Source organism: Chenopodium album, chromosome 20, assembly GCF_948465745.1.
Source record: "Chenopodium album chromosome 20, dcCheAlbu1.1, whole genome shotgun sequence".
Taxonomy (NCBI): domain Eukaryota; kingdom Viridiplantae; phylum Streptophyta; class Magnoliopsida; order Caryophyllales; family Amaranthaceae; genus Chenopodium; species Chenopodium album.
The window spans coordinates 29,020,999-29,042,936 of record NC_137853.1 but is presented as its reverse complement, the minus strand read 5'-3'; the positions used below and the strand labels follow the sequence as shown (position 1 = coordinate 29,042,936).

The 21,938-nt window shown below is 31.2% G+C and overlaps 2 protein-coding genes across 3 annotated transcripts; both read left to right on the top strand.

Moving 5' to 3' along the window:
* Positions 1-4,926: 4,926 nt before the first annotated feature.
* On the top strand, positions 4,927-9,056 carry LOC145598751 (uncharacterized). 2 transcript variants are annotated; one of them, XM_081655140.1, is made up of 6 exons: positions 4,927-5,106; positions 6,207-6,270; positions 6,658-6,833; positions 6,939-7,020; positions 8,133-8,211; positions 8,345-9,056. In XM_081655140.1, the coding sequence occupies exons 1-6, from the start codon at positions 5,089-5,091 to the stop codon at positions 8,409-8,411; spliced, it is 486 nt and encodes a 161-aa protein (XP_081511266.1). In that variant the 5' UTR covers positions 4,927-5,088; the 3' UTR covers positions 8,412-9,056. The 2 variants fall into 2 exon arrangements, with proteins under 2 accessions (XP_081511266.1, XP_081511267.1); XM_081655141.1 differs by having other exon boundaries at positions 4,931-5,103; positions 8,345-9,053.
* A 371-nt stretch (positions 9,057-9,427) lies between these two features.
* On the top strand, positions 9,428-15,348 carry LOC145599403 (nucleotide pyrophosphatase/phosphodiesterase-like). Its single transcript, XM_081655793.1, has 13 exons — positions 9,428-9,666; positions 10,261-10,401; positions 11,752-11,846; positions 12,028-12,100; positions 12,305-12,427; positions 12,542-12,637; positions 13,060-13,189; positions 13,399-13,480; positions 13,600-13,735; positions 13,885-14,090; positions 14,203-14,328; positions 14,442-14,751; positions 14,903-15,348. Exons 1-13 carry the CDS (start codon positions 9,448-9,450, stop codon positions 15,212-15,214), a joined length of 2,049 nt encoding a protein of 682 aa, XP_081511919.1. The 5' UTR covers positions 9,428-9,447; the 3' UTR covers positions 15,215-15,348.
* The last annotated feature ends 6,590 nt before the right edge of the window (positions 15,349-21,938 follow it).

Below are 21,938 nucleotides of genomic sequence, written 5' to 3'. Positions count from 1 at the left end.
GTTGGAACTCTACATATATGATGCTTGATAATGTGCTTTATTACAAAGATGTTTTTATTCATTTGGGGTCATTACATGGATCTTTCAAGAGTAATGTGCCTTTGGAGGATGAATGGGAAAATTTGAGTGTTGTTCACAAGTTTTTGAAACTCTTTTATGATGTTACATGTATGTTCTCGGCCAATAAGTCTCCAACTTCTAACATGTATTTTAAGGGAGCATGTTGGTGCATCGTCGTTTACTTGAGACATCTAAAGGTCCACATGAATTTTTAGCTCAAATGGTGTTACCTATGTTGGAAAAATTTGACAAATATTGGTCCGAGTATAACATATATCTAGCTTGTGCGGCAATTCTTGATCCAAGGTTTAAGTTAAAGTTTGTGGAGTATTGTTTTGACAAGATATATGGTTTGGATGAGGCTATGTGTAAAGTTGAAAAAGTGTTAAACACTTTAAGATCTTTGTATAATGAGTATAAGTCAACATTTTCGACTTCCCCAATTGTTGCTCCCTCTACTACAAGTAGTAGGATTGAAGATGAAAACTTCTTTGATGATTATCAAAGCTATAGTTCAAGAATTACAAGGACTCAAACAAAAAAGTCCCAACTTGAGTCATATTTGGAGGAATCGGAGCTTGATTTGAACATGGAGCTAGATATTTTAGAGTATTGGCAACAAAATGCCGTGAGATTTCCGGAGCTTGCAATATTGGCACGAGATCTTCTAACAATTCCGGTTAGTACGGTGGCTTCCGAGTCGGCTTTTAGTGTAGGGGGGAAAACTATATCTCCTAATCGTAGCTCATTGAAACCCTCAACGGTTCAAGCCCTAGTTTGTGTTCAAGATTGGCGTCGTGATGAATATAACATCCCTTCCAATTTGGATTGTGATTCTAGCTCGGATGATGATGAGGCCGTTGATGATGGAGATGATGATGATGATGATGATGAGGTTGATGATAGTTTCCTATACTAGGTAATTGTTTTTATTTTGCTTTTTATTGCTTTTATTTTCATTTTTCCTTTATGAATATTCTTTAATGAATTATGACATACTTAAAATTATATACACCTTAAAATTATAAACTTGATATATAATGAATATTGGCTGTTGAGAAATTAGATTTTTTTTCTTAGTTTTGTGATTTGACCTCTTAACATTATTACTTTTTGTTATGATACTTTCTTTGATGTGCTAGATATTGACATACTGTTAGATCTATGTTAATATTTAGAAAATATTGTCATACATCTGAAAGACTTGTCAAAGTTTCACATTATATGTATATTATATTCTGGTTCTGTTTGAGGAAGTTGGTTCAGTTAATACGTTCCCTTTCCTGTTCCTTTGCATATTCTGCATTATCTCTTGATTAATAATGCATATCAACAAGTAAAGCCATGGTTTTGCATTTATGTGTTATGGTTGTTGACTTCAAGCTGGAATCTGCAGGTGTAATTGAAGTGGAAGGTCTGAGAATAATTGATGCAGAGGCAACTGGAAGCTGCCAGTATGGTCTTGGTGCCGCAAATTCTAAGATCAAATTAACTCTTATCTTTAATAGTTTAGCATATCGATGATACTCTTTTATGTTAGTGTACTAAATGTGACTTAGAGACACTTTGAGTTTTAGTTAAGTATGTATGTTTTCAATTAATTGTTATTTGATTTGGACAAAGAAACATTATATTAGTAAGATTGTAGTTCAGTACTACATAATTCAATTTTAATTCTTCATAAGCATCTTTTAGGTAACAAAACCTTTCCTCTACTGATTTAAATGGGCCGGGCCGGGCCGGGCTTAATGGCCCATGGACAATATTGGCCCATTTTGGATTAGGCTTGGCCCGGCCCGGCCCGATCCATTTTAGATAAAGCCCTGTCCGGCCCGGCCCGTTGAACAGGTTTACTTGAGACCCATTGGACTGTCAGAAAAAAGAAAAAACATTAGAACACCTTCCTCACGAAGATAGTTTTTAATGCATCCGAAGAGAGGGTAGGAATTAAAGAACATTTGTTATAAGGACTAATATCCGTACCACTAAGGCACTAATATCCATTCTATCAATAACTAAACGACTAAGGGCTTGTTCTCTTACGTTGAAATTCAGTTCAGTTCAGCTGAGTTCAATTCAGTTCAGTTCAGTCAGTTCAGCTCAATTCAGTTCAGCTGAGTTCAGTTCAGTTCAGCTCAATTCAGTTTAGTTCAGTTCAGTTCAGCTCCTAATTTCCTTCTCTTATAAAATATTCAGTTCAGTTCAGCTGAGTTTAGTTCAGCTGAGTTCAGTCAATGAGAACAGGCCCTAAGTGATAATAAGTTGAACTAATATACATACCACTAAGTGATTAGAAGTTGAATTAAACAAGGCCTTAGCTACTTTGTATGGTCATGTTCACTTCACCTTTAAAAATAACTTTAAAGAAGAAATAGGAATTATTATCGCTTGTGATTAGGTAATCCCGCCAATCAACTTCCCAAGCCTTCAAGCTAAATTGCATTGATTTATCCAGTTGCTTGTTAATGGATAATCTATAAAAATGTTTTAAGTTCAACAAATAATTTCGATCACTAAAATTAATTTTAGTTTAAATAAAAATTAATTTCAGTTTAGGAATAAGGTGATTGAACAGGGCCTAATGAAGCCATATTAGTCATAAGAGCAACTCCAATGGTAAGCTAATTGTCAAATTAGCTTGCTATGCCACATAAGCTTCTAAGCTAATTGTCATATTAGCTCCAATGGCTAGCTAATAGCTTACTATTTAAATGGATCACACTTCCTTAATTTATGTTGATAAATTTCATTTAATTTATTCTAATTTGTTTTATTTAAGCAAGTTTTTTTCCAAGCAAATTAGCTTAACAAAGCAAATTGCATATTCTAGCTCCAATGGTTAAGCTAGTAGCTAGGGATTATTTAATATTGCAAGCAAGTCCCTAGTTACAACCATTGGAGTTGCTCTAAGTTGTATATGAGGTTTTTTTTTTGAACAAAGAATCGCAAGGACAAATGAGACTTGTACCTATGCGTTGATCAGTGTCGCCCCTCAAAAAATTTCACCGATAAGCTAGTTGATAATTCATGTCAAAAATGAATATGACATGGACTGACATCAGGTCACCCTATAAATGAGTAATAATGACATGTGGAGTAGTACAAATTCAAACTTATTTGAAAAAAAAAAATTTGAATATATATATATATATATATATATATATATATATATATATATATATATATATATATATATATATATATATATATATATATATATATATATATATATATATATAAATGAAAAATCACTAGTTTGGAGAGTATGGTTTTATGTGAACAAGATAAAACAAATGAATTAAGCACAACAACAATTGGTTTTGGCATCAATTTTCAATCATCTTCTAACATAGAGATGTGCCAAAATCAATTTTTGATGTGCCTAAATCAGCTTTTCAATTTTTCCACTCCCCCCCTACTTGGCTTCTTATACTGTAGATATTAAAGTCATATGATTTACGGTACATTATTTTGCTAAAAGTATAGCACTTAAAAAAATACAAGGAATAGGCAAAAATAAAATTATTTGACTAGAATGATGGGGAAAATGAGAAATGTCCATTGGTGGACAGATGATGGCCCTATTTAACGTTAATATGTCATGCCCCACATTTTAAAATTAATTGATTGACATATAAATAGGGAAAATTGGGAGGGTTTTTTGGTTCCCTCTAGGGTTTCTCCCTTGGGAGGGTTTTTCTAGCCTCCATTGCTAGATTTTCTCTACTTTTTTTTGAAGGTTTTCCTTTTATCTTCTTCTTCTCTCTCTTTCTCTTTCATCTCTTTTTTTCTGGTCTCAATTGTAAATTTTGTAGGGGCTTCCATCGGTTTTTTTACCGGTGGTAAGCCCCAAAAAACTTTTTAATTGCTTACAATAAAGGATTACATTTTTATGATGGAGTTTATTCTATTAGGTTTAATTTATTTGTTTGTTCATCAATCAAAGTTTGAAGATTTAGGGTTTCACAATCTCCAAAAGTGTCTAGAAGGCCGTATGAATTTTTTCACCCAAACAACTATTCATATGTGGATCTCAAGCCGAATTAGTGCTAACTCACAGATTGTATTGCTCCAGATGAAGATTTTTATAAAGGCGATCGTTGATCAAATCTGCGATGTAACTAGTTCTAAGGTGAATTGTATTTGTATTGGAATTTTAGATTTCCTCGGAATTGTTTGTAAGTGCCGTCTGGCTATCTTTCATTAACGAAATCCTTTTCTTCTTGTAAAAAAAAAAAAAAAAAAATAGGGAAAATTGATTTTCCTAACTTTGCTCGATATTCTTTTAGTAATTCTAAATTTGGATTATTCTGGAATAATTGGAACTTTGGGGGTGTTTACTATCTTCAATTCTGTAGTACTAGCATCAAGTATTTAATGGTATCGGAATTAAGTGTAAGTTCCAACCCTTTACCATACTACCCTAATCTCATTCCTGATTTTAAACTCATACCACTTTACAAAACCAAATACCTCGCACTTCATATTTGAATAGTGTCCATTTTGAACATTTATATATTCTAAGGCGGCTAATGCGTACGCAAGAGCTAGCCATGTCCGAGGCTAGTCATGTCCAAGGAGCTAGTTTAGTTTAGCCTTATACCACACGTTTAGTTATTGCCAATTATTCAATTAACATTAATTAGGAAAAATATAGTCTAAAATAGTTTTAGAGGTATCACACTTTAAGAATCCCAAACAAAAGAAGCGTTGTTAAAAAAAAAAAAAAAAAAAAAAAAAAAAAAAAGATGGTGGCAAATAAGTTTACAAACAATTTTAGGGTATGTGCTTTCATAAAAAAATATATATATAAAAAAAAAAAAACAAAACAAAAAAACAATTTCAGGGTAATGTATATTGTATAAGACTCTGCTTTGAACGCTGTGATAGTTAGGAATAGGAAAGAAAAAAAAAAAAAAAATTAACCTTCAACATTTATAAATTTCATTAATTTGTTTTTCACATTTTAGGGTTTACAAAAATCCCAAATCTTAGGATTACTTATCTATTTGTGGTGCGAGAGCATGCATGAGTGAAATGAAGGTGGTTAGTTTCTCTCATCATCTCTCTCTATTTTGGTCTTTTTATTCATTCTTATTTATTACTGTTTTTTATGGAATTATATGACTTATGATGTTATAAATTGTAGTGCAACCTAATTTATGAGCATTTTTCTTACAGATTTTGATTTAGAAAATTTAACCTAATTTATGAGCATTTTTAGTGCAAATTTGATTAGGATTATTGATGAGTTAGACCAATTGCAACGCCAATTTCTTGCCATTGGGTTCAAATTGGAACCTAAATTCTGTTGATTAATTTATACATGGTACACAATTGTTAGACAGTCGTTATTATTATTATTATTATTTTTTTTTATTCTGGATTGATATAAATAAGAGGTTAATTTGATATTCTAGGTATTTTATGAATGAATTTATATCAAATACAAATAAAATTTTATGAGTTGAGATATGTTGGGGTTAGTTTATTAGCAGTAATTGTATTCCAATTTCGTTTTCGAACGGAGTTAACATGTAATCAGAGGATATCGAGCTATAACAATCACACCGGCGCTAACCTTATTGATAATAGCTCAAATATTGTTATGAATAGCTTTCAATCATCGAGTTATTTATGTAATACACTAAAAGTGAGTTTGAAGAAGAACTGTTTTTGTTTCGGTTCGTTCCATCTGAAATCATAATATACACTAGTTAAGCTATTATGAAAATTAAGATATATGAAGGACCAATATTAGCTAAACCGATTTTCCGTGAGATAGCTACCCAACAACCCAAGCAAATGGAAGAAAAGGGTTCAAACTTCTTGTGTAGTTACATTACACCTGCAGAAGTGCAGAGCATAAGACACAAGATTCAATTGATTCTTTGGGAACCCTGAAATTTACTGACCTTGGAGTAATTTATGACTTACCTTATATCACATGAGAAACTTTAATATATGAGGTTTTCTGTTTTTCCTTTATATATGGAAGTTAGTTGATTTAGTTGCAACACTACATTTCCTTCTAGAGCCCTCCTGACGAAATGCGAACAAGATTTAAAACTTTCTTCTAATCAATAGCTGACTATTACTTTAACACTTGTTGGAACCTTATAAATCATGTGGAACATTTTCAACAGGAGGATAAACAAGCTAACCGTGGTGAAAATCCAGCTCGGTTTCAACGTACAGATCAGTGGCGTCTGTAATGAACTGACTTAGGGGAGGGTATTATGGGTAGTTTAGTATGTTAGTAGTTATCAAATGTAGTATGGGCAATATAGGAAGTCTAGTATTATTAGGTTTGTAGTTGTTAGCCTTAGTATAAATAGGTAAAGGAGAGAAGGAAGCAGTAGGCAGAAATTTGGTATGAACCCTTTAGAGAGTTGTGGCCTAAAGCCATTTTGGAGAGTTGTGAGCTAAACTCACTTTCGAAGATTGATAGCCTTAAGCTATTAAATTATCGTTTGTAACCCTTTTACTATTATTAATCAATTTAAAGCTTTCACCTTTATTAATTTGCTGTTTAAAATCTGAAATCACTAGGTGACCGAACTCAGTCCATTACACTACTCAGTCCATTACAGCGTCCTGTTTATTCTTGGTTGGAAGCATTGGATTTGGATGAGGTTATTAAGTCCAAAGACATTTCTGACTGGTTGGCTGCAAATCCTGAGGTCAATGAAGAGTTGGGCTCAAGACATTCTCGTTATCATTTGATGCACTACATCAAAAAATGTCATATGAAGATTCTGAAGAAACGGAATGTAATTATTTCATTTCTTGCTTTCATTTTTTAATCAGCTCATGCATGTGTAACTTTAAGCTATTTGCTCATGTGTGTGTACTTGTTTATGAAATTTGTTGGATAGGGTGGGCTGCAGAAGCCTAGTGAATCAGCTCCCTTGAGTGTTGAGCATCCCAATGTGCCAAAACTGGCAGCCACAATTACGTGTATGTTTCTCCTAGTAAGCACATAGTTCTTTTTATATTGCTTAAATTATATTTTTTGAGGATGCCTCTGTCTTCTATGATTCATGTTTGGGATTTTTTTATGAATTAACAGATTGAAGATGGATTGAGAACTTGTTATTCCATTTCTGATATATGCTCTTGGATTCTCTGTTCCTCCCGTACTTTTGATCATCATCTCTCATAAGCTATTGTTATTCTTCTGATTTAAGGTTGCAAGGAACTGATGGATTAGTTTTCCTCTGTATGTTTATCTAAACTTTTAGGCACAGAGACCTCAGACCTGTATGCAGTAGATTTTAAAGGCCAATTTCCCTCATTGATATTCCTCAGCCCCTGAGATTGACCTATCAATGGTTTCAAATTTAAATATAATTGAAGACTTATAAAGATCCTATAATCTTCGGATAGTGTTAATTTGTTATGGCAATTGAACACTTCTTATGCACTCCACTCCATTACAGCTTCTTTGCTTGAATAAGACTAATTATCAGTCTGAGAATTATTCGAGTCTATGCTAGATTCCTAAAGATGTTGATCAAATTTCTTTCATTGTTGACTCTCTAGGCTTTAGGCGAGCAAGAGCTTCTTATTAAGTTCCTGAGATTGGTGGTTGCTCAATAGCCCCTTCTTACTTTTTATTTACTCGAAGCATGACAGCTTCACTTGCTGGCTGCTTGAAGATTAATTTATTTTCAATTCTCAATCAATCTAAGTTTTTGCTTCCTGTGGTCTGCAAGTGATTATCTTGCCCCTTTCTGTGTTTTTGGGATTCTGCAACTCTGCATGTTGCATTAACTATCTACCACTTTTATTTATCTAAGCTTTACTGATATTGGAGGGATCGGGAAGACAGGAACTCTAAATGGAGATCGTGGTTAAAGTTTCCTTGTCAATTATGACTATTTGTTTTTCGCTTATCTTATATATATATTTTTTTTTTATTTGTTCATCTCTAAGTCTCTAACACCCCCGTGATTATAGTAAAGGTCATCACAGTTATGAATTGGGCAAAGCTAGGATCATATACGGCCGATTCTTTCAAGTTACTTATTATCTATGCTGATTACTTTCTTCTTGTTATCATTTGACAGCTAATCCTTTGCCAAACGTCCCTGAAGACAGTGACCTTTATCATGTGAAACGACTGGAAGCTTTGCGCAAATATGAGATGTTAGTACTGTTGCTTGTCTTGCTTGATTGTTATCATGCATGTGTCCATCTCCACTAAGTATTATGATATCCAGTGTATATGCATTTTTAATACTCACCCTTTTTCTCTCTGTATATACTGACATTTCTGCAGTCTGGTGGAATTTGAGAAGCAACTTTCTTCCATCGTTGCAGAACAGAACACTGCTCAGGAGTCTTGATCAAGCTGGATGAACCCGCAATTGTTTTCTCCTTTTGAGCACAAATTCAATGGATAACGTGGAGCGGATCCTTGGAAATCTCTGACAATCGGGGGCTCCCTTTTCTCATGATGTTCCTGTAAAAATTATGGTAACAAAAATACAAAATGTGGCCATACCTGTGTATGCTTTAGAGTGTTTAGACACCTTCACCACATTCTATTTATGAATCTGAATCCATGTACAGATTAGAATTGCCAATTTCATTTTTCTATGCTTTTTTAATACACGAAGTATGGAGTATCATAATTTAAATTGTAATGAAAAGAAGGTTGTGAGAACTAACTTCAGCAGCTGTTTTGATGGTAGGATAATACTAACTACCTGATTTCAGGAGATACTAAAGTCCCAATTCCTAGTTGAAACTTATAAATAGAGTTTGTACACTATTATTAGATACTAAATAGTCGATTAAATATGCTCTTATTAGATATTGGAGTAAACGATTTAACGGTTCTTTGTACACCTAGGATATTTTTTAGTTATTACATTACATACATAATTGAAATTTCTTATTACTCCTTAGTTGAAAATTCTTACATGCACAAAGTACACGGTGCACTTAACAGTATATTTTTTTGCTCATTTGATAAAGAATACTCCCTCTATTTCTTTTTGTCCCAATTTGACTATGCATGATCATTGACTCTTTGAGATGCACTTTTGATCATTGATATATTTATGTATTACTAAAAATTATTAAAACAATACATCTAGAGAAATCTAATAACAAAATATTACATGACTATTTTTTCATATACTGGGAAAGCTAACGCGGCCGACGGATTCTCACATATTGACAATTTGACATAGTTCTAGTCCTCGATTTGCACGCTTCTACAGTTTTACGTACACATTTTATTTTGGGCTCACGTGTGTTTAATGTTACTGGCTATCCTTTCACCACGTTGGATCACAAAACAATCATAATGCAATAGATATCTTTTAGGTGTACTAAAACAAAAACAGTCCTCATATTTGAGGAAAATTGAAGAGAATGAAAATTGGAATAGTCCTAAAAATGGAGAACATTAATTACAAGTTAATCCAAGTTTTGCTGCTGACAATCTTATTCTTGAAATCTCCAAACTATAGTTATGGTCACAAGCATGGTGATGGTGTACAACCATTGTCTCAGATTAATATTCTCGGCACAACTCTTGATCTTCACAAACAAGTTCATGTTGACGTTTCTCATACTCTTTTGGACTCCAAGGTAATCATTTTCTTCTTAATCTTAGTATATACGAAGTACTCCGTATGTCACTTCCTAGAGTAGACATTGCAATTAAGGTTGGATATTATACCCGTACTTATTTACAAGTATAAAATTGTGTGTATGGCGAATAACCCGGGTAGTCACTTCCTGCTTCACCCCTACCTTGTGTCCTTGTATCGCAGTTTTTGTTTAAATTAGATTATTTTATTTGTGAAAACATCAAGTAGTTAAATACTACCTCCGTTACAAGTTATGTGCAACGATTAGACATTTTCCCTCTCTGCTTTATGTCAAATCGTTGCACATAACCTGTAACGGAGGTAGTAATTTTTGCGCTATTCATACTACGTTTTTTATAATTTCCTAATCTCTAATACTCCATAATGATGTTATATAAAGTAGTCAAATATGCTTAAATAATATCATTGTGGCATTGATCGTTGACAATTTTTGTTAAACATTAAGCAATTTTTTAGGACTCCAATGGGAATTCAATCATGACATATTAGACTAGAATAATTCTTTTTCTATTGATAGTTAAAGAATGTATATATATTCATGTAATACACTCCCAAATTTGTTTTGTATAAGGGAAATGAGGGTAAAACACCTAGTAGACGTGCATCCCTGGCCGAGGCCGAAATTAAGTTACCAGTTCAAACAAAGGAGAAGACCAAGCTGAACGTCTTAAAGAATGAAGGAGATGAAGTTCAAAGTATAACCACCAAAGAGGTAGTTTTTTGCAACTGAGATACCTCTGAGTTACTGTTGAGATTTTTTTTTTTTTTTTTTTTTTTTTTTTCTTTTTGACAAGTACTATTGAGATATTCTTCACCATATACGTTTTATTTATGACATGTGTTGGGTATAATGTTGGTTTTTTGAGTTTGTATGATATATGACGCTCCAAATGGTATATATAACACCTTCTTATGTTAGGACATTCTGCCTACAATTCTATTACGAGTATCTGTTTCTATGTGAACTTTTTCCTTACTAGAAGAGTACACGTGGTAAAGCAATTATACAAGGGTCTTTTATGCTTTTAACGTAGATGCCAACTAACTTAGTTGATTATAGTCTTGAGGATTGTAGTCATTAGTCAAAAACCTGAGATCAAGTCCTGTTTTCATCACGGCCCTTAATGACTATCTGTACACTTTGAACTGTTACAAACTCTTAGCATTTGCACACATTGGCTCAGAGACTGCAAAGCAAGATTAAACGTAGTTTGAGTGAAGCGATTAAACCTCTACTATAAGCATCTAAAATGAGTTAAATTGTGGGAGTAGTGTCCCTTTTCAGCTCAAAGTTCTGTACTTTTGTGTTTAATACTGCGTAGTACGAGTATATATGGAAGGGTTGGAAGCTGATTTTGATGTTGTATACACTCATATGATCTTGAGAAGGCTTGAGAGTTTTTCGAACAGACAGTTTAAGAGAATAAATCAGGAATCAGAATATTGTGAGTTGAAAAGAAGATTGAACCATTATGCAAAAAACCACTTAGTATTCCCTCTTAAATGACTTGATTGTTTCACCTCAGGACTACTTTAACTGTTTGTTTTTTTAATGCAATCAGCTAAGAGACTTTTAACTTCCTAATCTGTTTATACTGGTGTTCTGTTGTAACATTAAGCGCCTGTTCTCTTCAGCTTAAGTTCAGTTCAATTCAGTTCAGTTCAGTTCCTAATTTTCTCCTCTTATAAAATATTTAGTTCAGCTCAGCTCAGCTCAGTTTAGTAAATCAGAACAGGCCCTAAGCTTAAAACTAAGGTGAATAGGAATAAAAAGGTGCAACAAACTTCAATCGAGTTTTTGTAATAATTTCACATGAACTGAGCTTTGAGACTTGTTAGCCTTGAGTTTAGAACTTGGATATCAATTATTCACGGTTAAAATATACACAACTGTCCTACAATTTGTTCTGTTCTATAACTAACACGATCTTATTGAGTTAAGCAGTTGAGCAATTATTTTATTAATAATTTGCAGATTACAATGTAAATTGTACAACAGGCTGTCCAACACTTCTTTCGTATACTCTTAATATGCAATACAGATTTCGTTGTAATTTGACAGACTTATGGCCATCTTGCAAGGGCAACTGTGAATATCAACACCGACCATCCATCTCCAGATGATTGGGTTGGAGTTTTCTCCCCTTCTAATTTCAAGTAAGGCAACAAATGTCCAACCACAATTACATAGAAAGTCTTATATACTGTATATATAGATGTAACAATGTAAATTTGAAACTTAGTAACTCGAGAGCACAAGAACTATGAAACAAGTATTTTGATTTTTGTAAGACTAGACTTGCTTAACAATATGTAATTGGTTTCTGTGATTGGGTAGTGTATCTGCATCTTGTCAAGAAGTTGGTAACAAAAGAGTCGAGGAGCCATATATATGCACCGCGCCCATAAAGGTTAGCATTATGTAATACTACAAGTCTTACACGAACATGAGGTACATACCAATAACTTATTGAGAGACATAAGAAGTTTAAGACTAAAATCATAAAAAGTCATTGAACTACTCTCACAAGTTATTGGTAAGTTAGCCTCATACAAGATGATGCAAAATAACAAGGCGACAAGATAACAATAGGCTTAATCTTTCTGTCTTTCAGTATAAGTATGTAAATTACTCCAGTCCTAATTATCTCAAAACTGGAAAAGCAACTGTGGAATTTGAATTGATCAACCAACGAGCTGATTTTGCATTTGCAGTATTTTCTGGAGGATTGTCTAATGTAAGTTCAACATATCCTCTTTTCAAATTGTTACAACTTTGCCTATCATATTTTTATTGTGTGTGACAGATATTTTGCCTATCATACTAATACATTACTATTTGAGTTTTGAAGCCAAAACTTGTGAAGATTACAAAACCTGTATCACCTTTTCCAAATCCTAAAGCGCCACTTTACCCACGCCTTGCTATGGGAGAGACTTGGGATGTGGTAAGTTTCAATCAACCTACTGTTTTCTTGCACATATGACAGGCAATCAGAATTATTATTTCTATATATTGTTGTTGTATGCTAGTAATTTTTGGTGGTTAAAGGCAACTCAGGGTCAGGCTATTCATTTCACCTCAAGTACTTACATTAGATTTTTAGCACTTCAACATGAGTATGGACACTTGACACTTCATCTTGGACCTAAAATGATGAAGTAAAAATACAATAGCCAAGTTTGACAATTGACATGTATACTCGATTTTGAATGACATAGAGTACAACAGCATATCGTGACTTTCATCACTATTGTTTGAGTAAATTTTTTCTTAGATGGTTCACTCCTATGGTCCTATACTGTAATTGATCTCCTAAATCCCAAGATTCAATATTAGTCTTATATATCACTCGTGTGATTTTTACAGATGACAGTAACATGGACAAGTGGTTATAACATAGATGAAGCAGTCCCTTTTGTGGAGTGGGGGCGTCCTGGTGGTGCTACCATGCAATCACCTGCTGGAACTTTCACATATATTCGCAATCAAATGTGTGGTATGCAAATTTTATCTATAACATCACCTTGATCTTTATCTTCTTGGTTTATATTTTGTCATGTTAATATTGATACATAAGTTAATCATGTTTTATCATCCTACTTGTTCTGTTTAGTTCTGTCTGAGTTTTCTTGTCTTGTAACCTTTTCATAATTTGTGCATTCTTGTATACTGTTACAAAGTTATTTGGTTGTAAATGTGATGAAGGTTCACCTGCACGAACTGTTGGATGGCGTGATCCTGGGTTTATACACACTAGCTTTCTAAAGGATCTGTGGCCAAACACAGTGTAAGAATTGACAAATGCTATTCATTCAGCTGAGCTATAGTACTAAAAGTCGTAGAAGATAAACTACCACTATAAACTCTCACCTTCACAAACGATTATGTTCTTTGGTTATTTTTCAGATACACATATAGGATGGGCCATCTCATATTATCTGATGGCTCATATGTTTGGAGCAAAAAGTATAAGTTCAAATCCCCTCCAGTTCCCGGAGAGAGCTCATTACAACGTGTTGTTATCTTCGGTGACATGGGAAAGGTACAATACATTAGTTCAATGTAAACATAAAGTATATAGCACAGGGATAACAGTCAGGCATGTAAAATACCTTCCTGCTCCTGCTCTACGTGAGAAGTTATGTTGGAGTTTGATAGACGAATGAATTAACTGCATATTTCCTGTCTTAGGGAGAACGAGATGGATCAAATGAGTATGCTAACTACCAACCAGGAGCATTGAATACCACAGATCAACTTATTAAAGATATTGACAACATTGATGCTGTTTTTCTTATCGGAGACTTGCCTTATGCCAATGGATATGTCTCGCAGTGGGATCAATTTACTGCACAAGTAGAGCCTATTGCATCCTCTGTACCTTTTATGGTTGCAAGGTTTGTGTGCTGTATCATTTGAATCTTTGTACGATTTGTCATGTGAAAAAGGTGATGTACATCAACATACACGAAAGAATGCTAATTTGCCTAGTAACTGACTGTTTTTCAGTGGTAATCATGAACGCGATTCACCAGATTCAGGATCATTTTATGCAAATAATGACTCAGGTGGTGAATGTGGTGTTCCTGCAGAAACAACATTCTATGTTCCTGCTAAAAACAGGGCAAAATTTTGGTACGCGAAAAATATAGAAATGGCTTTATTTGTCACACAAGATGTGGCCTATTCACATCATTTGGAAGACCGAAAGTATGACAACAAAAATAACACTTTATACGTGCATACAGGTACTCAGCAGATTACGGAATGTTCCACTTCTGCATAGCTGACACTGAGCACGACTGGAGAGCCGGCACTGAACAATACAAATTCCTTGAGGAATGCCTTGCATCAGTAAACAGGCACAAACAACCCTGGCTGATCTTTGCTGGTCATCGCCCCCTCGGTTACTCCTCTAATAAATGGTTTGGCCAAGAAGGCTCTTTCGAAGAGCCCATGGGTAGAGATGACCTACAAAGACTATGGCAGAAGTACAGGGTTGATATTGCATTTTGGGGGCATGTCCATAATTATGAGAGAACATGCCCTATATATCAGGTACGTAATTCTTGTTTAGTATCTGTTAAACGACCATATCAACCAAAAATTTAAGCTGATGGTTGAAGCCCTAGAATATGTTTTATACGTATGTAAATGCACACACTTTAAGTTACTTGATTTTAAAATTGCGGTCATTTGTTGAGTGCAGAATCAATGTGTGAAGAGTACAGATGAGACATCTCATTACTCTGGTGTGGTAAATGGTACCATTCATGTTGTTGCTGGTGGAGGCGGTGCTCACTTGAACGAATTTAGTCCTATAAAAACTATCTGGAGTATTTACAGAGACTACGATTTTGGATTTGTTAAGCTCACTGCATACAACTACTCGCATCTAAATTTCGAGTACAAGAAGAGCAGTGATGGCAAGGTTTATGATTCCTTCACTATATCTAGAGATTACAAAGATGTCTTGTCTTGTGTTCATGATAGTTGTGCACCGTATACATTGGCTAGTTAAGATGAACGAAAAATCTTGGACAATAGTGGGCTAGACAACTAGACAAGAATTCCCTCAGTACATAGTTGGTTGTTCGTACATTATACTATCAACGTGACAATCAATTTTAGACGGAAGAAATATGATTTCACTTGGACCACTTTGTAATTTGCTTTAGCTGGCTTGTTAGTCAATCTATGTAGATATATTCTTAATGCATGCGTCAATGTTCAAACATTTTATGTAGGTTAAACAAATAAAGCATACATCACAATCAAACGTCGGGGAAAAAATTGTTCAACAATTAAAGTATATTCTTAATAAACTTGCTTATGCCTTTCATTTCGGTAAAACTTATGTATTTTACTTTGGTAAAAATGTAAAATTATAATGGCCCGTTTAATAGCCGATAATAAATAGTGCTCTCAAAAGTATATACTTAGAAATACTTTTCACCAAAGTAGTGATATCCTAGACATTTGATACACTTATTGGTTTTAATACTTTGGATTATAGTGTGGGCCTCTTTTTTATTGACATAGTATTTGTAAATAATTGCTGGATTTACTTTTTTTGATAATCATGAGTCATAAGCATCATGGTTTGTGAATATACTAATACACATTATTGCAAAAACATCAAACTTTACTTTGAGTATTATTACACTGTAGCTTTTGTCTAAGTAGTGGATGCCCACTGAGGTCGAAAGAACAGCACCCTCGTGATTCATGCTAAACTGCTAATTTTAGACGTGTTTCATTTAGCAAGATCTATTATAGTATTATGTACTTGGAAATTTTGGATAATGGAACGAATATCGCTTTCATATTGAATATCCAAAAAATAAAAACGTTGATAATGATAATATTGATAAATAGTGATCAATGAATTGAATTAGCGAATTTTGATGATCAATTATAATAACTCGAATATATTCCCATCTTTTTTAAATAATTGAAATATTTGACTTTTTTTTTCACTATTTATATACTAATTTTGACCATTAATTTCATATAATCATATAAAAAACGAATTTTATCATAAAAATTGTTAAATATGTATTATATTATAAACTTTAATAATATTAAAATTTTATTATATTTACTTAATGTTAAGTACTACGTGTCTATGTATATGTTTAAGTTCAATATTAATAGTGCAATAACATGTGTGTCAAGTTTGACTATATTAATTAACGAGAAATGAAGAGAGTATATTGGCATCATGAGTATCATACTATCATAGCATAGTGTTTTTTTTTTTTTTTTTTTTTTTTTTTTTTTAAATTTTATTTTATTTTTATTTTATTTTTATTTTTAATTGAAATATTTATCCATCTCTAAAAATGGGTAATGAAAAGCATAACTACAAAGAAATGATATTTGCTCAAAAAAGGTAACTAATAAAATTCTTGTAAAAAAAAAAAAAAAGGTAACTAATAAAATACTCAATGATACCACATGTTTTATATTGCTATATAAAATTAATACAAATGTTAAATATTAGGTGCACTTTACTATAAAGATTGAATTTATATATTCCTGATTAGGTAGTTGTAAAATAGTTTTACACATGAATGCGCATAGATCTTGTAATAATCCATCCATGAGCCAAGAATAATAGACGACATTTGGGCGTTACAACTTAGAGTAGTGAATTACAACTTGCAACAATGTGTCTATCATACGTGGAAGGAATATATGTGTAGCAATAACTAATAACTTCTATTTAAATATTTGATCATTTTTAACCAAAAGTATTTAGTTACTATAAGTTGAATAGTAAGTATAAGATTAATCAATCAATTACATACTACTAAAGCGAATTTAAAGGGACACTTTATCAAAAAAATTCCAACCAAAATTACTTTTTTTAAAAATAAAACCATCGCTATATAAAGATAAGGTTACATTTAGATTATGACTTTTTTTTTTAATTTTTTTTATTTTTTTTAATCGAAATATATATATATATATATATATATATATATATATATATATATATATATATATATATATATATATATATATATATATATATATATATATATATATATATATATATATATATATATATATAAAAAGTCATAATCTATTTTTTAAAATATCAACTTGCACATTATTACCATTACATATTTAAAGATTTTTTTCAACTCTATAACATGTATGTTTTTATTGATTAAAATTTATTTAATGCGTTTTAATATTGGGTTAATCGATTAAATTATTTTTTTTATTATTATATTTTATTATAATTATTCAACATCCATGCAATAACGGAATTTAATCTAGTGAACAATTAAGCATGAGAACTAACAAAGTACGCTGCGAGAACTGTTATTATTGTTAACAAATCTTATAACTAGGGACTTGTTCTCATTGACTGAACTCATCTGAACTGAACTGAAATGAACTTATTAGAGCTGAACTGAACTTAAAATAATCGTATGAGAACATGCCCCAGCTTTTGGTGTCTAGTCATCAAGTTTAGGAAGGAGGTTGAGGTGTTACAGTCACAAATAACGTAAATCATTTTAAAGGTCTTGATGATTATCAGTGGCGGAGCTAGGATTTCTAATGCGGGGACAAATTTCGGAAGTTTAATGTTTCAACAAAGATTTCAAGAAAAAATTTAATCACATAAATTGTTTAATTAATATTTATTTGAAATCACATTGACAAGTATTCTTATAGGGTAAAAGAGGTATACAGAAATTTCATTATATATTAAGAAAATTATCCAACAAATGAATAAATTTATGTTTGTAATAAACCCAATTTCAAGTTATATCTAATCCAATAATTGATGAATTTTAATCAATTACTTTACCATTAATTCAAATAGATAGCCTTTAAACTTAAACTAATTGATAGGTATGAATGAGTTTGGGTTACATTAATCGAAAAAAGAGAAAAAAAAACACAACTTTCTCAAATCTATCATATTATTACAATTGTACTATGTATATATAAAAAGTAAATTAAAACTTAGTTGCAAAAAATCAATTAACGTTAATTTATTAATTATAAAATAAATGTATAAAAAAATTAAAGCACACTTAAATAGTTAAAGAGAATACGAAGTGTATATATATATATATAACTATGGAGATACGTATACGTACGTATGTAACCCATCAATAATCATCATCATCAATAATCAATAACTTAATACTAAAACAGACACCGGGAGTGACACGTGTCATATCCAGGTGCTGTTTTTTCCCTCCAAAACTTCCCTTCCCTTTTTAACCAAATTCTTTTTGTGAATAATATTTGATACAATTATAATAATATCATTCTAAATATTTTTTTATTTGGTTTTCATTATTATCCACATACTACATTTACCAAAAATATTATCCAACTCTTTTTTAATTATCTGATAAACGGAGTAATATTAGATTTTGCTAAAAAAAGTAATATTCCGTAATAAAATTGATTCATAATATCGATATTAAAGAAATTACTTTGAAGCATCACTTTTATTTGTTAGTTATAATGATTTTTTACAAAACAAATTACACTTACCGTGCATGGCACGGGGCCTAAGCTGGTTAATAATCAATTAATCACTATTAACAAAGTAGTACTTTATATAAACTATAAAAGTAAAAATAAAATGAAATCCTAAAACAAGAAATAAAAACAAAACTCTATCTATCTATCTATATCTTAATACTAAATGCGAACTTAGAGATGACATGTGTCATCTTCTGATTAAAAAATTTCCCCCCTAAATGTATATTTATACATGTTCTCAAAAAAAAAAAAAAAAAAAATGACCATGTATTTTTTTTTTATTTAATACTATAGGGAAATTAGATATAGATACACATTGACTATAATCATAACAATATACTAATAGAACAAAAATTAAATTCTCCACTATCCACTAAAAACGAAATAAGTAATCAATTAAATTACGCACGTGTCTATCAAAGTGTGGGACTAAAAATGTATGTATCGCACGGGTATTGACCTTGGATTTTATTGTTATAATGTATTCTATCTAATGAAGTTATTTAAAGATATTTAGTAATTCATTTTTTAAATTAATTATTGTAGTAACAAGTATGTTGTAATTTGTAATTAAATTTTGTAAAAACCGTGCATTGCACGGGAATACTAGCAAATAAATAAAAGCTATTAAACATTATAGTAATCCGAAAACATTAAAAAGGAAGGGAAAAAAAAAGCTATAAAACCTCAAAGTCAGGATTCAAACCTCAAACCAAGTGTATACCTTATTCAAAACTCAACCAGTAAACCATATTCATATTTCTTATTTTTATTGTAAGTGTATTTTATTTATATCTTGTTACTATATTTGCTTAAATTTAAAAAAAAAAAAAATGAAATTGGGGGGACAGTTGTCCCCCCATGTTCTAATGATTACACTTTAGTTTACATAATGTTATCAAAATTGATAACTCTAGCTTCACTAGGGACGTGTTCTTTAGAGTTACTCTCCTCTGCTTTGCTAAGTCCTGCTGTGCTTAAAAATAATAATTAATAATAATAATAATTAATATATATACAATAATTAATATTTATTAATAATAGTTAATATTTAATAATAATAACTAATATTTAAAGATAATAATAATAAATATATAATAATTAATATTTAATAGTGTAATAATTAATAATTATTAATACTAAATAATAATAATAATAATAATAATCTGCCTTGTCCTACTCTGCTCTACTCCGTTGAAATTTGCTCTACTCTGCTAATCCTACTTTGCCCAGAAACTCAAAAGAAAAGGGTCTTAGTAGTCAATAGTATTCGTTGATTTTTTTATAAGCTCGGCGGCATTTGGTAAATTTGTTACCTTTCGTATTTGGTAAATTTGTTACCTTTGATAAATTTTTAAAAGTTAATTAAATACATTTGGTGAAATCGTCGTAGTATATCATTATACCTATCTAGCGGAATAAAATGAATACCATAAGCTTTACTTCTTATTTCCGTCATCTGTGGTTTTTACCCCTTACCACCATCTCCATCTTTGTCGTCATCCCCCTCCCCTCGTGTGTTTTTATTCTCGTCTTTTTCCCTTCTCTTTTTATCTATTTTTATGAAGGTAAGTATTCTTGTGAACCTCAAATTCATCATATCTAATCTTGACGAATTTCGAAACACCAAGAATTATCTCGCATTTCTCAACAGTGTCAATGCCTAATTTTTTCATACCACCGTAAGCGTCCCATCTTTCACCAATAAAATAGAGAAAAAAAGTCCTACAAATACCTTTCCAATTTCTAATTAGAATTATTAAATTGGCTGATAATTAAAATTCTCTATTCATCTAATCAAAACTATCTGTCATAATTAAATGTTAAAGTGACTTGATCTTATATATATTTATTACGAGAACTTTTAATAAAATGTTCAAAAATATCAAGAAAAACATTAGAAAAACTTAAAACACATTCCCAACCTCCCTCATTTTTAAACCACATCCCGTATAAATTCCTTTTCACACTAAAATGGAAACCTAAACTTAAGAGGAAAATCAATCTCTCGTAAAAAACTAAAAATTAACACTATTATTTTTACAATTTGTTTATTCATAATGAATTCACATAATTTGTTAATGCACGTATATATATTTTACGGTTTCATTTTTATATGTATTTGACACATGTAAATGTATATTATCAGTTAATGTATTATTATTATTATATATACTTGCATAATGTTGAGTAATTCAATTTTAATCCAATTATAATTTCAATGATATTTACAATTTTTATTACAAAAATAAAATTAAATAGAATATGCATTGAAATATCTTGAAACACATTGTAATTCTTATTATTTTCATAATACAAGCCACAAAATTTTCTTTAAAAAATTATAAGCTCAACTTATAAAATTACATAATTATTATCTCAAATTTAAATATAAAATAGATTAAATTTTATTTTTTTTATTGATTTTTTAATTTTATTTTTCTTAAGATCAACTAAGTTACATTATCATTATATGAAATATAAATATATGTAGAATTTTATCAATTTTTCTTTTTCCATTCAATATCAGACAGTATCGATGTGCTTAAGAAAAAATATTTCGAAGGGTAACAATGGTTTCAAATTACCGAAAATGCATCCAATTGTGAATGTCATATGAAAATCGTTCATATATATTATCTTTTTCAAAAATTATCTATTTAAGATACTGATTCGGCTTTAAATTCATTTTGAAATTTATGTATCTCTATTATTATTCCATAAGATTTATCTATTGTAAAATTTATCTCTAAAGCATATGTACACTACAATTCGCACAAAAAAGTTAGGCTTATCATAAAATAGTTTTGTGCCCGGGCGATGCCCGGGTGGTTTATTGAATTTTAAAATAAAACTTTTTATGTTATTTGTATCTTCTACACAGGGATTAATAAATCACATAGATAATCATACTTGTAAAATAATAAAAAAAACAGATATATAGTACTACCTCTCATAAAGATATGGGTGGTTTTAGGAAAGAGTTTGGGGTATCCAACAGTTCTTGAAAGTGATGCAAGTAACATGCTCAGAATTATTAGAAGATTTAGTTTGGATTTGTACCTATTTTCACATTAATGGATGAAATTTCTAGGAAAAATTGTGATTTTAATATATACTATGGTTATCAGCAACACTATTTTCCCCTGTCAAAAAAAAATAAATAAATAAATAAAAAATACAGCCATATTTTCACAACTTCATACAACAGTGATCACAACTAA

Excerpts from the sequence above, each read along its gene's own strand:
- LOC145598751 (XM_081655140.1), top strand. Across the intron at positions 7,021-8,132 it reads ACTGGCAGCCACAATTACGT|CTAATCCTTTGCCAAACGTC; the intron begins GTATGTTTCTCC and ends ATCATTTGACAG. Across the intron at positions 8,212-8,344 it reads GCTTTGCGCAAATATGAGAT|TCTGGTGGAATTTGAGAAGC; the intron begins GTTAGTACTGTT and ends ACATTTCTGCAG.
- LOC145599403 (XM_081655793.1), top strand. The coding sequence starts at position 9,448 with ATGAAAATTGGAATAGTCCTAAAAATGGAGAACATTAATTACAAGTTA. Across the intron at positions 13,736-13,884 it reads TCTTCGGTGACATGGGAAAG|GGAGAACGAGATGGATCAAA; the intron begins GTACAATACATT and ends TTCCTGTCTTAG. Across the intron at positions 14,091-14,202 it reads GTACCTTTTATGGTTGCAAG|TGGTAATCATGAACGCGATT; the intron begins GTTTGTGTGCTG and ends ACTGTTTTTCAG.